Below are 16,892 nucleotides of genomic sequence, written 5' to 3' on the forward strand. Positions count from 1 at the left end.
ATTTCTGTTTTTCAAAGAAGATTATTCTTCATTCACTCTTCCACATGCTCTAAGAAAATGACACATGAAATATTTTCTAGGCACAAATTTCTGTTTTTCGAAGAAGATTATTCTTCATTCACACTTCCACTTTTACCATTTCTAATGCCTCACTGTTACCAATGGACCCCACCTAGCCAGAAATTTGAAGGTGGTTTGAAAATATGGACATGTTGACTATTTAAGAAGGCAGATACTAATTTTAGTAACATTTAGGGCCCGTTTGGATGCCGAGAATATTTTGATTTGGATTTCTCATATTTGCAGTCCTTTTTGCATTGTAATTTGGATCGGATCAAATTCTTGGATTTCTAATTCAGCAGTTGACAGTGAAAAAAATCCGATTTCTAAATACGCTGTGGAAATAAGAAATTGGAAATCTACAGATGTCGCAGTTTCCTTCACCCTCTTTGCTCCTCAACCTCTATCCTCCACTAGGAAGTACCCCCTTCACTCTGTGTCTCCCTCTACATGAGCTGCAGGATCTATTCAATTTGTATTCAAAACTCAATTCCAAATCCAAATACAAAATGGGAGGTATCCAAACGGACCCTTATATTGCAAACGGAATATTAAAATTTAAAACCATAGGCTTCATGTTCCCTGAACATATGGGGTATTCTAGTCATTTCACACGTCATGGTTTAGAAAACAGTTTTGGGTTTGGTGAACTTCCCTAATTTAGTACTAGTAGTTAAAAAACTTTAAACTGGAGTATTAAGCTTTCATTTGCTTGTTTTCTTTTTTATTATCAAATCTTAGATTTCATAGCAATAGAAAGGAGTAGAATAATGATGGTTTACGAATTTCCCATGAGGCTTCGTAGATCCACGTTTGACTAATACTCTTTTAAGTCTATATTAGCAGGCTACATACTTGTTCTTCAAGCAATCCCCACTTTCATAACATATATAAATTGGCGTTGAATAACAGAATGTCTTCAGACTATTTGAAACAAAGATCAAAGCCCATAAAAATCATAAGTTCAGCTCCCTTTTGGTCTTTCGGTGAGCTACTTCTCATATTAATTCGAGTATTTTCCACTTTTATTTACTCTCTCTTGGGTTTTCCTCATTTGTGCTTCTTATGGAGTTTTTTGTTTTTGAATGAGATGTAATGGTTTTGAATCTGCCACATATGTTAGAAATTGTAGAGTTTTGTTTGTAGAGTTTAGATTTTCAGTTAAATAATGTGATGGGTTCTTATATATTTGTTTGTTTGTTATTGGTATGACTTTGTAATTTTAATTGGCTTTTAGGTTCTGTCCCGATTAGTTGAGAAATTATTAGGTCAGTGAGTTCATCTTCTTGGTAGGAATTGCTCACTGGCCTTGTTCTTTTGTTTTTATACAGTTGGTGGGATTTCTAATCTTTTGAAATTATATTATTTTGAAATGATGTTTTATATGGTTGGGAAGGTGAGGATTGGTACCACATTTTCTAGAGAAGTTACAGAGTTCTATTTGTGGAATTCATGAAACAAATGTGTGTATTTTTACCCTTAATAGCTGATGGGGCTATTCCTCTTAATTGGCATTTTTGGGTTTCATTTATATGTCCATTTAAATGATGTTGTGTGCATTTTTGCACATCTGTTGAATTTTGCTAAAAGTAGGTTTTTGAATTATGTTCTCAATTGAATTAAGATTATTCTCTTTCTTCATTTTTCTGGATTCATTTATATCAGTGGGAAATCACAACATATTAGACGTGGGCGACAAGAAATATTAGTTATATTTAAAGGGAGGCAGGACAAGTAAATCAATGTCCTTTCAAATAGACTTTTTTTTGTTCGAGTTGAACAGAAAGCACACATTTGAAGACTACTGGTTACCCTCTGATTCTATTTTAACTTATTGACTGGTGCCCTTTTATACTGGAATTTTAGCTTGTTTATATGCATCACTGATTTCCACTATCTTTCCATTCTCTAGTGAACTTGCTTTAGTTTTCACAGAATATGACTTTTAATGCAGAGAAGCGTCGATATTTATCATAGGCGGTCTTGAAGTATAGAAAGGAAAAGCGACTTCTGAACTTTCCAACTGACATTGGTATTGAAGAAGAAAAGAGGATCACCAAGTCCTGCAGTTGATAACATGGGCAAGGAGAATGAATTGGATGGAGATATTGACGGACATTATGCGGCATCAACGAGCAATTCATCTGTACTAGATACTGATAAAATCTCTGGAAAGGCACACACCCTGAAAGATTCTGGGAAGAGCAAAGGAGAAGAGGAGAGCAACAACAGTGTTCCATTTTACAAGCTGTTCTCATTTGCCGATTCCACGGATGTTGTGTTGATGATCGTGGGGACCATTGGTGCTACTGCAAATGGGATTGCTATGCCCTTTATGACTATTTTGTTTGGGCAGCTGATCAACTCTTTTGGAGAAACTGTGGACATCAATAATGTTGTTCATGAAGTTTCCAAGGTATGTCACTGTTCATTAAAATTGACCATTTTTCTTTCACAGTATTCCCACTTTTTTCTATGACCACCTTTACTAAATTATCCAGGGTCATTTTTCATTTGAATTGGAGTTGCATAAGTTGTGACTATTTGAAAACATCATAGCAATTACTTGATAACATAAGATTTTTACTTTTCAAGAGTTTAATTTATTTTTCAAACTTAATTATCTACTTTGATGTGTAGTGTTTTCAATTTCATATGTAATCACATTTTTTAATGATTTTTTGAATATTTTATAGGCCAGGAAGTAGTGAAGTGTGGTGAAGAATCGAATCTCCTTTTTCCCTTTGGCAAATTAGTTTCTGTTTTCTTATCCTATGTTCTTACTGTCGTGGCCTGTAGATTATGATGGAGAATTATGTTTTTACATTTAATGGTGCTCTGACAATAAATTAGTTATGCTGTTTTCTGTCTATATCTTTAGGTATCTCTGAGGTTTGTTTATTTAGCTGTGGCGGCAGGTGTAGCGTCGTTCTTCCGTAAGTAAATGGATTGTGCCTCTCTTTTCATCTAACCTATGAAAATGCTTGAAATATTGGGGACTCATAAAACTGTGTTTTTATTTTATTTTATCAGAGGTGGCTTGTTGGGTGGTCACAGGGGAAAGGCAAGCTGCACGAATAAGGAGTTTATACTTGAAAACCATATTGAGACAAGACATCACATTTTTTGACAATGAGACAAGCACAGGAGAAGTAGTTGGGAGGATGTCAGGTGATACTGTCCTAATTCAAGATGCCATGGGTGAGAAGGTATCAATACCACTCTGTACTCTTCCAATCTGTTGTTTTCCATGTAATCCTTTTGTAGAGACAGTCAACATTATTCATAGATTCTCATAAAGGTTCACCACTAATTTAAATTGGTTGCCTTTAATGATGGCAATGGCATTGAGAAGGTCATGGTTTGACCTTATTATTTTGGGTCAATGGAGAACTAAGAAGCCAATGTGATAAAATATTTAAAAAGTTTTCACTTACTAAAGATGTCTTGTAGCGTTATAGGATTATATGTGGTTTGTTTCTTTGCAAATTGTATGTTAATTTTTTTTATTAGGCAAATTGTATGTTATTGCTCTTGATTTAGTATATACCGGATGTTTTCTTGAAATCTCATGATTACGTGTGTTTCCTTAGGCTTGGAAATAAATGAAATGATTTATAATTTGAAAATTATAAAACTCAGACCTAAAGATCAATCGAATATTTCCTGCCAGTTAACACTTTGGTTAAATATTCCACCACGCCTATGTTATTATCACAGTCCTACTGATTCTGCCAAAAGTTCAGTCCTGGCCACTTTTGGCTTTTTATAATTCAACAGAATTGTGTTGACTGATTGCTGATAAATATCACTAATTCTGTATTTAGCTCTCTGGGAAAATAAAGCCGAGCATTGCTGGCTTTCTTCTTGACATGTCAATTAATTGCGAAATGCCAATCTTCATGAATATATTTTCAAATTTCTCAATCCACTTTACAGGTTGGAAGGTTCATTCAGCTGATATCAACATTCATATCAGGGTTTGTGATTGCATTTATTAAAGGATGGCTTCTTAGCCTTGTTATGCTATGTGCTATTCCTCCTCTTGTGATCTCTGGTGGGATCATGTCCATCCTTATAACAAAGATGGCATCCCGTGGACAAACATCTTATGCAGAAGCAAGTGTTGTGGTGGAACAGACAATCGGTTCAATTAGAACGGTACGTAAATATATTACTCTTATCATGAGCATTTTAGTTTGTGTCTTTTTTGTGAAAATATTGCTGATGTGTTTCCTAAGCAGGTTGCATCATTTACTGGGGAGAAACAGGCCATAGATAAATACAATAAGTCTCTGACTGGTGCTTACAAGGCAGGCGTTCATGAGGGGTTGGCTGCAGGATTAGGTTTTGGTTCAGTTATGTTTTTCATCTTCTGCAGCTATGCTTTGGCTATGTGGTTTGGTGCAAAGATGGTGTTGGATAAAGGATATTCGGGTGGCGATGTTATTAATGTTGTTTTTGCAGTCTTGACCAGCTCTCTGTAAGTTGCAAACTTCACCTTATATGGTTTCAAAAAACTTGTTGCTTCAAATAATTAATCTTATCCTATTAGGCATTGCTCGTGTCCACCACCTATCTGTTATGCTCTAACCAATCCAGATCAGTTGGCAATCCAATGTGGAATTACAGAATGTAACCAATAATTCCTGCATTTGCACTTGACTCCTATCACTTCAATTTTATACTGCTGCGACTTTAGTTTCTCTTAATTTGTTACTCATGATTAGATTAAGAGCTTCCAAAATGCCCAACTTTTATAAAATATCAACAGAACCACAGCCCCCTGGGAATTGTTTTGAAAAATGCTGAACATACTATTTCTATAGTGTATATTTATGTATAGAAACAAGAACAGATAAAATATGCGTAGCACAGACTAAATGTTAACTGGAGAGTAGAATGTGAAAATTTATACTCGTATAACTACAAATTAGGGGTTTCTCCCACATACGCAGATACGAACAAAAGAAGAGGAAAAATATAAATTTCTTTAATGGATAAGGATACCCCGAAATATAGAGAAAATTAGCCCATAGGGAAATGTATGGATGGATGCACATAGAACTATACAACTAGGGATGTAGCTTAAGTTACCTGCTATGGAATCCACTAGATTATGTACTCTAGCTCATTTTGTGAAGTAATTTTCATTTATTAGCATAATGGAATTTTGGATGTGTAGAGCCAACATTTCTAAAACATGATCAGGCCTATATTAGGTCCTTATTCCTCAAGTTATACCCTCTGAATCCCAAACTTATGATATCGTTTAAAAATCTAGAACACCATATTTTCACAAATGAATTAATTAGGTCAATTAATACATATACACCCATTTCAAGCATACTTGTTGATATGTATGAATATATGAGCATGCATTCATTCATTCATGTATGTATAGCAATTCTAATTGTTGAGAATATCAACATGATATAATTGTTAATTTTTTTATAGTTTATTGCTAAGCATTAATCCACTCATACATTTGGATGACTCAGGAATCTTGGCACGGCATCTCCATGCATAAGTGCATTTGCAGCAGGACAAGCTGCGGCATACAAGATGTTTGAGACGATCAAGAGGAAACCAGAAATAGATGCATATGCCACCAGTGGGCGGAAGTTGGATGATATTCGAGGAGATGTCGAATTAAGAGATGTTTATTTCAGCTATCCGGCAAGACCAGATGAGCAAATATTTACAGGATTCTCCCTCTCGATATCCAGTGGCATAACTGCCGCTTTGGTTGGAGAGAGTGGGAGCGGGAAGTCGACAATTATCAGTCTCATAGAGAGATTCTATGACCCACAAGCTGGTGAAGTTCTTATCGATGGTATAAATCTCAAGGAGTATCAATTAAAATGGATCAGGGAGAAAATTGGGCTTGTTAGCCAAGAACCAGTGCTTTTTGCGTCTAGCATTAAAGATAACATAGCCTATGGTAAGGATGGTGCAACTCTTGATGAAATCAAAGCAGCAGCTGAGCTTGCCAATGCTTCCAAATTCATAGACAAGATGCCTCAGGTTGTAATATTTTCTGACATTCTGAACACTTTTCATTGATTTTCCCTACTCCCACTTCTAATTTTCTGCATAGTGATGAAACCATTATTAAAACTACATTCAATACATCAATATAAAAATGAAAGGTTGTCGATTTGCCAAGAAATGTGTACTAAGTGTACTTGGCTCATGTGTTAAGATGCAGTTTCATGACAGCCTTTCTTCTTATCATAAACAATATAAACCCAATAGTGATTGTTACGAATTTTAGAGAAGTTAATGTCACTTACGTTCTCCGTTGATATGTTATACAATCAGGGACTTGACACCATGGTTGGTGAGCATGGCACTCAACTGTCAGGTGGTCAGAAGCAAAGAGTTGCCATAGCCAGATCAATTCTAAAAGACCCACGAATTCTGCTTCTAGATGAAGCCACAAGTGCGCTTGATGCAGAGTCCGAACGGATTGTGCAGGAGGCACTCGACAGGATCATGATTAACCGGACCACTGTTATTGTTGCTCATCGCTTGAGTACAGTGAGGAATGCTGACATGATTGCTGTGATCCATCGAGGATCAATGGTTGAAAAAGGTACGAATCTTGAACATTTACTCATTATAGCTTTCAAAATTTCTTATCTGAGGCTCCAGTTTTGTTGAGCACAGTTGGGTTTGTTGAATTGGTTAAAAATGAACAATTCATTATTATAGCCAGTGTATCCATACCTCTATAAGGAAAATCTGCCTTTTTTTGAAGATAGATGGGTCTTATAGAATTTCTATTAACTGTCAAAATTTAAATCATGTCATAACTACCTTACTGACCTTCCAACTGTGTTAATTGATCAGGTTCCCATTCAGAGCTACTCAAGGATCCAAATGGAGCATACTCACAACTTATACGATTACAAGAAGTTAACCACAACTCAGAAAAAACTATAACTGACATTAATTCGAGCCGACACAGGTCCTTCCAACGATCTATAAGCCAGGTGTCATCTGATGGCATTGGAAACAGCAGCCGTCACTCATTATCTGTCTCATTTGGTCTACCTACTGGACTTGACACCCAAGGGCCTGCTCCAGAGGAACCCGATACCTCAAAGACATCCCAAAAACCAAAAGATGTTCCACTTCGCCGCCTTGCCTATCTTAACAAGCCAGAGATCCATGTGCTAGTGCTAGGGAGTATTGCTGCAATAGTCAACGGATGCATTCTACCTATATTTGGAATACTCATTTCTAGTATAATTAAAACATTCTTTGAGCCACCTCATAAGCTCCGGAAAGATTCCAAGTTTTGGTCATTGATGTTCCTTGTCCTTGGCCTGGCATCATTTGTGGCAGCCCCGGCACGAACGTACTTCTTCTCTGTGGCCGGGTGCCAATTGATAAGAAGGATCCGATCAAAGTCGTTTGAGAAAGTGGTGAACATGGAGATTGGGTGGTTTGACGATTCTGAAAACTCAAGTGGTGCAATTGGTGCTAGGTTATCAGCAGATGCAGCTACAGTTCGAAGTCTGGTTGGAGATACTCTTGCACTAATTGTTCAGAACATTGCATCACTCGTAGCTGGATTGGTAATTGCATTTACAGCGACCTGGCAATTGGCTCTGATCATCTTGGCCATGGTACCTCTGCTAGGCCTCAGTGGATGGGCCCAAATGAGATTTATGAGAGGATTCAGTGCAGATGCAAAGGTTTGCTTTCTAACTCAATAAAATCATTATATATGGGATGGATGACGAAAACTAAACTGTTTTCAGCAAAAAAAGATGAATAGAACAGATTGTGGGTCTGAGCCTGACAATTTTTGGGAAGTACCAATATTTGTTTCCAAGTTATCGTGATTGTTGCTGAAAAAAGATTATTTGTCGCTCATTTAGGCCCTGTTCATTTAAGATTATGAAACCAGTTGTGGGTTCTAAACCGATTATTGGACTCAAATTTAACCATAATTTTGAGTCCAATAATTGGTTTGGCATTCACAATTGGTTGTCATAATCATAACCAAACTGGGCCTTAATAAGAACTACTTCACTTTTATGAATCAGTGACTTAAAACTGCTGATTTTCCTTGGATCGTTGGCAGTATTTTTAATTTCTTCTTTTTTGCTTGTAAGTGGCAATTATATCTCATAAGTATCTGGAGTATGTTTTGATCTGTTTAAAACTCAATAGGAGATTAATTAGACCTGCAAGTTTGGGTGTTTCACATAATCTATGCTCCATTTTTCCATTTCATGTTTGTTATCTGTGATAAATGGAACTTTGAAAATTGTTTCAGATAATGTACGAGGAAGCAAGTCAAGTTGCAAATGATGCAGTTGGGAGTATAAGAACAGTCGCCTCTTTCTGTGCTGAAGAGAAGGTGATGGAATTGTATAGAAAGAAATGTGAAGGTCCGATGAAGACAGGGATAAAGCAAGGGTTGATTAGTGGGATTGGTTTTGGATTCTCCTTTTTCTTTCTGTTTTGTGTCTATGCAACCAGTTTCTATGCCGGAGCTCGCCTTGTCGAGGATGGGAAGACAACATTTGCGAAAGTTTTTCGTGTACGTAATCTTTACATATTTCTCACGGTCAAGTTAGGAAATTTGTTTTTTTTTCTTCATTGGGATTAACCTCTTAATTGGAAACCAAGAAAAAATGACCACAATTTAAATTAACTCGGAGAATACATCTTTGAATTGGTTGCGAAGATTGGAGCAAGAAATTCACAGGGACTGAACCCATTGAAGACTAAGTAGTGCTTCTAGAGTGTATAGGACACGCATACATTTATTTTAACATAATCATTTTAGCGTGGTAAATCATTAAATTGGTTCCTCTTTTTGCCATTTTGAATTCATGGCTTCTTGATTGATTTTGTAGGTTTTCTTTGCTCTCACAATGGCGGCTGTTGCAGTTTCTCAGTCAAGCTCCCTAGCACCTGATGCGAGCAAAGCCAAGGCTTCTACAGCTTCTATATTTTCAATTCTTGATCGAAAGTCAAAGATTGACCCAAGTGATGATTCTGGGATGACACTAGAAGACGTGAAAGGCAACATTGTGTTTAAGCACGTCAGCTTCACGTATCCTACAAGGCCAGATGTTCAGATTTTCCGAGATCTATGCCTGGATGTCCAATCTGGCAAGGTAATTCTCAATCAATCAATCTATGGATCAGCACTCCCTTCTCTGATGTTAGTAAATGTTTCTTATTTGAGTAATTCCATGACACCAAATTGGCATCTAGATGATAACAAGATGACATAGCAAATGAAAATACAATCGGCATTGTAACTCAGTTTTTCCTCATTTTTTTTGCTTTTTTTAACTTGAACATGTTTTGCACAAAATTTACATCAATGGAGCATTAATAGAGTATATATGGTCCAAAAACCTGATTTCATTTAAGCTGTAGACTGATGTAAGAAACTAAAGTCAGTAGTACAGATAATTGTGCAATTATTGCTCTACATGACAGTAAGAGGATATAACATAAATCTATTGGCTCCTCTCTCCTCGTTGGGAATAGTGGATATGTGTATGCATTCTAGTTAAATAGTGAACTTTTTATGTTTCCTACTCAATTTCCTCATCCAATATAAAATCTCCCACATTGTACATAAAAAAAAAGAATTGCCAAGAGGTTAATTTCAAAGAAGCTACATTCAAAGTCTAACAATGCTCTTCTACTTTTCAGACAGTGGCTTTGGTTGGAGAAAGTGGGAGTGGAAAATCGACTGCAATCTCTTTGTTGCAGAGGTTTTACGACCCTGATTCAGGCCGAATTCTGTTAGATGGAATTGAAATCCAAAAGTTCCAGTTGAGGTGGTTGAGGCTCCAAATGGGTCTGGTGAGTCAAGAACCAGTGTTGTTCAACGACACAATCCGAGCCAACATTGCCTATGGAAAAGAAGGAGATGCGACTGAAGCAGAGATTTTAGCTGCAGCAGAGTCCGCAAATGCACACAAGTTCATAAGTAGCTTGCAACAGGTTGGAACACTGACCCAATTAATATTTGGGAAAATTACATTTACACCCCCTCTAGTTTCTACCTCTAGAGTTTAAAACGTGACAACTACACCCCATGTAGTTTCAATTTGTATAAGGTAGGCCCCCTCAATTGATGGTTCGTCCACAGATTGAAGGGTTAGGATGATCAGATGGAGCTGATTTTTTTAGGCACACCCTATCTATGTCAGAGCCCATCAAATGAACGCTTTGGATCATCCAAACAATGTGGGCCCATACCCGAATCCAAACACTACCAAAAACACAGTGGGCCCACATTGTTTGGATGATCCAAAGCGTTCATTTGATGGAACCTGACATAGATAGGGTGTGCCCAAAAAATCAGCTCCATCGTATCATCCTAACCCTTCAATCTGTGGACGAACCGTCAACTGAGGGGGCCTACCTTATACAAATTGAAACTACAGAGGATGTAGTTGTCATGTTTTAAACTATAGGGGTAGAAGTGGGTGTGTCAGAAACTAGAGGGGGTGTAATTGTAATTTTCCCTTAATATTTTTTCTCTTTTATCACACCTAAGTGAAATTATGGGTAATTCTAGCATGTTTATGGTGATTCAAATATAATCATGCACCCAGCAACCCGAGCCTCAGGATTTACTTACAATCATGGGTTGAAGATCATGCGACCATTAGATCCGACGGCTCAGGTAGTTGGGCTTATGATTGAATGGTGAACCCTTCTGCACTTAAGATTTCATCTAAGTCAGATTGCATCTAAGTAACTGCGAAATGAAATGAAAAGAAAAAACACATGTGATTGAAGGTTAACATGTTTGTTAGTTTCAAAATGACCGAGCATTTGGCCTGTTCCGAATGAGCAGGGGGACAAATTGGTTTTCCTCATTAGAATGATGTGTTTGAAAAGTAGACTGCTGAAATGCTAGGCACACACGTCCCATTATTATATAAAAAAGGCCTGTTTTGCAAGGTGGGTCCTATATTGGACCTCGCTTGGGCTGTTGATTTAGCCTAGCAGAAATTGCAAAGCAAAATTAATAGAGGAGATCAAATCTTCCTCCTTGGATAAAAGCCTTAAACCCTCAAGGAGAGCAAGGCAAACATATTGTATTCAATAGAAAAGTTGTAGTTTCATTTTGAGTTACAAACATCTTTAGAAGACAAAGGTATTGTACTCAATAGAAAAGTAGTAGTTTCATTTTGAGTCACAAACTCACAACCATCTTTATAAGACTGAGGCTTACCGACTCCTGAAAGGCTGAAACCATTGAATTGACCCGTAATAGTATAATGTTACCAAAAATAATCTCTGAACCAATACTGGCTTACAATAGAGTTATGAAATCCTGATGATGCTACTTATTTATTATTCATGTTTACCAAATTCTGGAAATGCAGGGTTATGACACATTAGTAGGAGAGCGAGGGATCCAATTGTCAGGTGGGCAGAAGCAACGGGTGGCGATAGCTCGTGCTATAGTGAAGGAGCCCAAGATCTTGCTATTGGACGAGGCAACAAGTGCACTCGATGCTGAGTCTGAGCGAGTGGTGCAGGACGCACTTGATCGAGTGATGGTGAATCGGACAACGATGGTGGTGGCCCACCGATTATCCACGATTAAAGGGGCTGATCTAATTGCAGTGGTTAAAAATGGGGTTATCATAGAGAAAGGAAAGCATGATGCTTTAATCAAGATCAAAGATGGGACTTATGCCTCCTTAGTAGCACTTCACATGAGTGCTTCATCTTTGTAATTTTCATCTTATTTTCTCCCTCTTTTCTTAGTTTTTGATGTTATGGGTTCTTTCAAAAGTTGCTGTAATTTTCATCTTATTTTCTCTTTTTAGTTTTGACGTCATGGGTTTCTTTCAAAAACCCATTTTCTTCCAATTTTCCCACTTCTGTTTGTATGTAAATTTACTATTATCTCTATAGAGGAATTAAGAAAGAGTATATATAAGAGTGCCTGTTATGGAATGCAAGGTATAGTTTTATTTGAGATGGAGAGAAAGAGGGCCAGGTCATCACTTACTAGACAAGATTATGGATTTGTATTTTGACTCCCAAATTTACCATGCGAAAGAAGAAGATAAAAGCATCAGTCATGTGAAAAACCAAGATGGATTTATTGTGCAACCCGATTGTGTACTTTCAGTCCAAATATATATAGACATGATGGTTTTTTTAAGGAAAAAATACAGATATAACCCCTCTAGTTTTTGACACATTCAACTATAATCCTGACTTTCAAAACGTGACAAGTACACACCCTCCGTCAACAGTTTGTCAGTTTAACCTAACGGAAAGACTGAAACAGAAATAGCCTCATTTGCAGAGGGATTAGGGTTATGCCATTTCCCACCGCCGCCGTCGCCCCTTCGGCCACCGCCGTCACCTCCACCACAAACAATGAAACCCCACGCCATGGCTACATCAAACCCACATTTAAAGAAAAAAACATTGATAAAAATAAAAAAAAACCTAAAATATTAGGGTTTATGTGCAAATCATGATAATGGTGTGAATGAAGACAAATAAAACTCCTAAATCAAGGGTTTATGTTGATAAATAAACAAGGGTTTCAATCAAACCCTAATTTCTAGTTTTCAAGTCTGAAAACCTTAATTTTCATTTGGGGAAGACGAGGGCATTTTGGTCATTTACACCTCGCCGTCTACTACTTCGCGTTAAAAAAAACTTCAGGGGGTGTACTTGTCACATTTTGAATGTCAGGTTAAAATTGAATGTGTCAGAAACTAGAGGGGGTGTATATGTATTTTTCCCTTTTTTTAATTACCTCATTAGTCTATGTATCTGTCTCTCTATATCTATCTTTCTGTGTGTTGTCATGCCCAAATTCTATGCTATTTAAAACATTATAAAATATTAATGTGCGATTTAAAACAATATAAAATATTTATATATTGAGGAAGTCTAGACTGAAGGGAGCCCTTGCAAAAAACAGGTGAAAGGGCTCCCCCATTGGCTGCACATCACCATCATGTTTGACTTTTCAGCGGTTATTAATGCATGATGGTGATGTGTAGCCAATCGGAGAGCCCTTTCACCTCTTTTCTGCAAGGGCTCCCTTCAGTCTAGAATTCCTCTTATATATTTGGCTAGCAATCCATCTATAATATTAATTGCTATTAAATTCCTTATATCAGTATCTATCGATTAATCTAAAGCTACGTCATTAGTAGATATTAAAAGACCCCTCTCTCTCTCTCTATCCATGCTTTTGTAGGAAATATTACTATCTATCTATAGTACTAATTGCCATTAAATTCCTCAGATCGAGATCAATATCTTTGGTAGGGATTAAAAATCTCTCGACACGTTCAAGATTAGTACAAGAGGAAATGCATTATCCAAGTATCCAACAACAATGACCCCTCTCTTTCAAGATTAGCACAAGAGGAAATGCATTATCGAACAACAAAGACCTCTCTAGCTTCTTCAGAATTACAAGACACTTAAAATATATGGGATCTTGTAGGGAATTTCGCGGAAAGCCATTTTGCTGCTAAAATTTTCGGTAAAGAACATCCACCGGGTAGTGAATGGTTTTCTGCGAAATTGCCTAGCAAATCCCATTATTATAAAGAGGAAAGCGTAGCTGCTTGATTGAGTAGTCGGCTTAAAATACAGTGGGCCCACATTGTTTGGGTGATCCAAACCATTCATTTGATAGGCCCTCACATAGATAGGGTATGCCCAAAAATCAGCTCCATTGGATCATTCCAACCCTTCAAACTGTGGAGGAAAAAATGGATAGATTTGTGAAGGTTTATACACATCCATTTTTTGCCTCCACAAATTGTAGGGTTGGAATGATCCTATGGAGCTGATTTTTTGGGCACACCCTATCTATGTGAGGGCCCATCAAATTGAATGATTTGCATCACCCAAACAATGTCGGCCCCCACTGTATTTTAAGCCAACGGAGTAGCTAAGTTAGCTACTCGATCGTGTAGCTACACTTTTCTCTATTATAAAAATATAAAGCATTGCATTACATCTGTAGTACTATTGTTACTGTTATTATCTATATCTATTCTACCTGGAGTAATTTAAAACCTTATAATTATAAATCCGTCTTTAGCTATTAAATAACTTCTATCCATAAATTTCTTTTAACTATTAAATATCTTATAAAAGTAAATTTTATTGTAACGATTAAATAGCATATGAATGTAAATTTCCCTATACCTATTAAAAACCTTACATAGCAAACATCTATATTGAGGGAATCTTAATATGTAAATCATTACATTTATAGTGGGAGTTATTTGATTTTCTACTCGAATTCATCATTAAAAAAGAAGAAGAAGGATAACCATGAGTCTTAACCCATTACAGCCCTTAGAAGTGCTTTTAGGAGCTACCAAAAAAAAGCTGAGCCGTTGATTTTGGTCGGCATTACCCTTAAAGATGGGGCTTGCATGTAAACTGGGGACCAGATATGTAAAATTTAGATTCTTGTGCCTCTCACTCACCTTTGATTTTGTGTGTTAATAAGAAAACAATCAAAATCAACACAGTTCAAAATCACTAGGTTATGTACATTAAAAATCTAATCCAACCCTACTCAGATTGACAATGGTATTGGTGTAACCCACATCCTTAATTTTGTCAACACGAGTAGAAAATCATGCTTGTAAAATGATCCCAATTGTCTGATCCGATGACTTGAAAATAGAAGGTTAGTAAAAAAATGATCCAGATAATGTATACATCATGTGGAGCTACGTTGTGATTCTTTCTCAAGATTTGACAATAACCTTTGGGGTTTTATATGGGAAGTAGGTCGTTAAGGACCCTTTGAATACGGCCAAAATTGATTTTTATTTGCAAATATGATTAAAGATTGTTTCACCTCACTGAGTTCTAGCCTTTCACCTTTTTAAAAATAAAAATAAAGGGCTGCTATTTAAAAACATATATATATATATATATATATATATATATATATATATATATATATATATATATATATATATTTTGTTTTGTTTTGGGAAATGATATTTTCCCCTCTCTAACGGATAAAATCCCTCCTTTAAAGGTATTCGTTAAGCCTTTTTTTTTTTTTTTTTGAATAATAGCCGAGATTGTATTAAAAAAGAGAAGACCGAGATGGTCAGATTACAAAGATTGAAGATAAAGAAAAACAACTATTCCAACAAATAACAAATCAAAGAGGGAGTGAATGATATAATGCTAAAGAATCTTTGGATACTCCGTCCCTCGCTAATCCATCCGCCTCCTAATTCGCGGATCGTTTCACATGCAAAAAATGGTAGTGGTGATGAACCAATCTTATCAAACATTTCATCAAAATAACTAATGAATCTCCACTGGGGATTTTTCGATTTTGTCAACCATTGGATCACATTTAAAGAGTCGCCTTCCACAACCAAGGAAGCCAAATGATGATGATCAATTAGTTTTATCCCTTGGTAAACTGCTCTAACTACTGCTTCTGACGCATCTGATACCCCAATGCGTCCAGCATAAGCCTATAAAACATCCCCCAAATCATTTCTCAAGACTCCTTCAATGCCAGCCGGACCCAGATTTCCCAAACTAGAGCCGTCAAAGTTTAGTTTAAGGAAGCTCGGAAGAGGAGGCTCCCATTCTTGCACTACCTTTTGTATAGCCTCCCTACATAAACAAACTTCTCTCCACCCTTCCCACAGATCATAAGCGGATACAAATCTAAAGCTGGGGAGTATCTTAACCCATGCTATAGTAGATGTCATTGCTTTAATGAAGAGAAATGATGGTCTTTTCCACACCCCTTTGAAAATTCTTGCGTTTCGTTCTTTCCAAAGAACCCACAAGATTGCAACAAAAGACATATTCCAAAGAATTCTTCCTTTATTCTTCCATGGAGCGTGAGACCATGCTTGGAAAAGATCCATGAGGCTAAGTGAAAACACCCAATCAATCCCAAATCTACTTAAAAGCTTCCCCCAAACGGTCCTTGCGGTTTTGCAATGCAAGAACATGTGATCTACTGATTCCCCATCCTCAATACATAATGCACCATGATCTACTATAAGAATATTTCTTGAACTCTCTCAAGAAATCCACCGTTTGAATCCTTTTCAAGAAAGCAGCCCAACAAAATATACTCACTCTTGGAGGAGCATGAAAAGACCACACTCTAGCTACCTTGGAAGATGCAGGCCTAGTCACTAGATTTTTGTAAAAGGATTTTACGGAGAATTCACCTGAAGAATCCCAAATCCAAACCCTTTTGTCTGTTCCATTCTGACTATTGTAAACCTCTGTAAACAATTGCAACAAATTGGCCACAGATGCAAATTCCTTTTCAAAGAAATTCCTTCGAAACTTAGGCTTCCATACCACACTCCGGTTTCTCTTCCCATGTTCTCTTTGACAAAACAATTCTTAAACACGGCGATGGCAAATAAGTCCGGAAACAACTCCTGAAGAGGCTGATCAGAGCACCATTTATCCATCCAAACTGAATCCTATCCACTGAGTGTATTCTATACCTGTTAACGGGGGTGAATTTATCCTCAAGCAGTGAACCATTCTCACAGAAACCATTAAAATGGGTGATTTTATTTATTTCGGGGTGGGGGATATCATTTCCCTTTTTTTTTTTTGTGATTAATCTCAGTAGCTCACAAAAAAGTGAAAAGTTGATTTTGGGAGACACTTAGTCGCCGAGGAGGCGGAACAACCTCATAAGATTATTCTAAGTTAGCCTTATTTGCAAATGGAGCATTAAAGCCACTTTGCAGATAGGATTATTTTACAGATTGGAAGGTTAGGATCATTCTATATAGAGATGCTTTTGGGGCACGACCTGA

General features: G+C 36.9%; 1 protein-coding gene across 1 annotated transcript; it reads left to right on the forward strand.

Annotated features, from left to right (window-relative positions):
* The first annotated feature begins 835 nt into the window (after positions 1-835).
* Positions 836-12,023, forward strand: LOC143853076 (ABC transporter B family member 11-like). Its single transcript, XM_077362798.1, has 13 exons — positions 836-1,046; positions 2,015-2,476; positions 2,942-2,996; positions 3,094-3,269; positions 4,000-4,221; positions 4,305-4,543; positions 5,562-6,087; positions 6,385-6,658; positions 6,916-7,766; positions 8,354-8,620; positions 8,940-9,203; positions 9,754-10,047; positions 11,445-12,023. Exons 2-13 carry the CDS (start codon positions 2,138-2,140, stop codon positions 11,799-11,801), a joined length of 3,864 nt encoding a protein of 1,287 aa, XP_077218913.1. The 5' UTR covers positions 836-1,046; positions 2,015-2,137; the 3' UTR covers positions 11,802-12,023.
* Positions 12,024-16,892: the final 4,869 nt, after the last annotated feature.

Source organism: Tasmannia lanceolata, unplaced genomic scaffold (genome assembly GCF_043159265.1).
Source record: "Tasmannia lanceolata isolate RefF3 unplaced genomic scaffold, GAP_Taslan_0.1 ptg000019l, whole genome shotgun sequence".
NCBI lineage: Eukaryota > Viridiplantae > Streptophyta > Magnoliopsida > Canellales > Winteraceae > Tasmannia > Tasmannia lanceolata.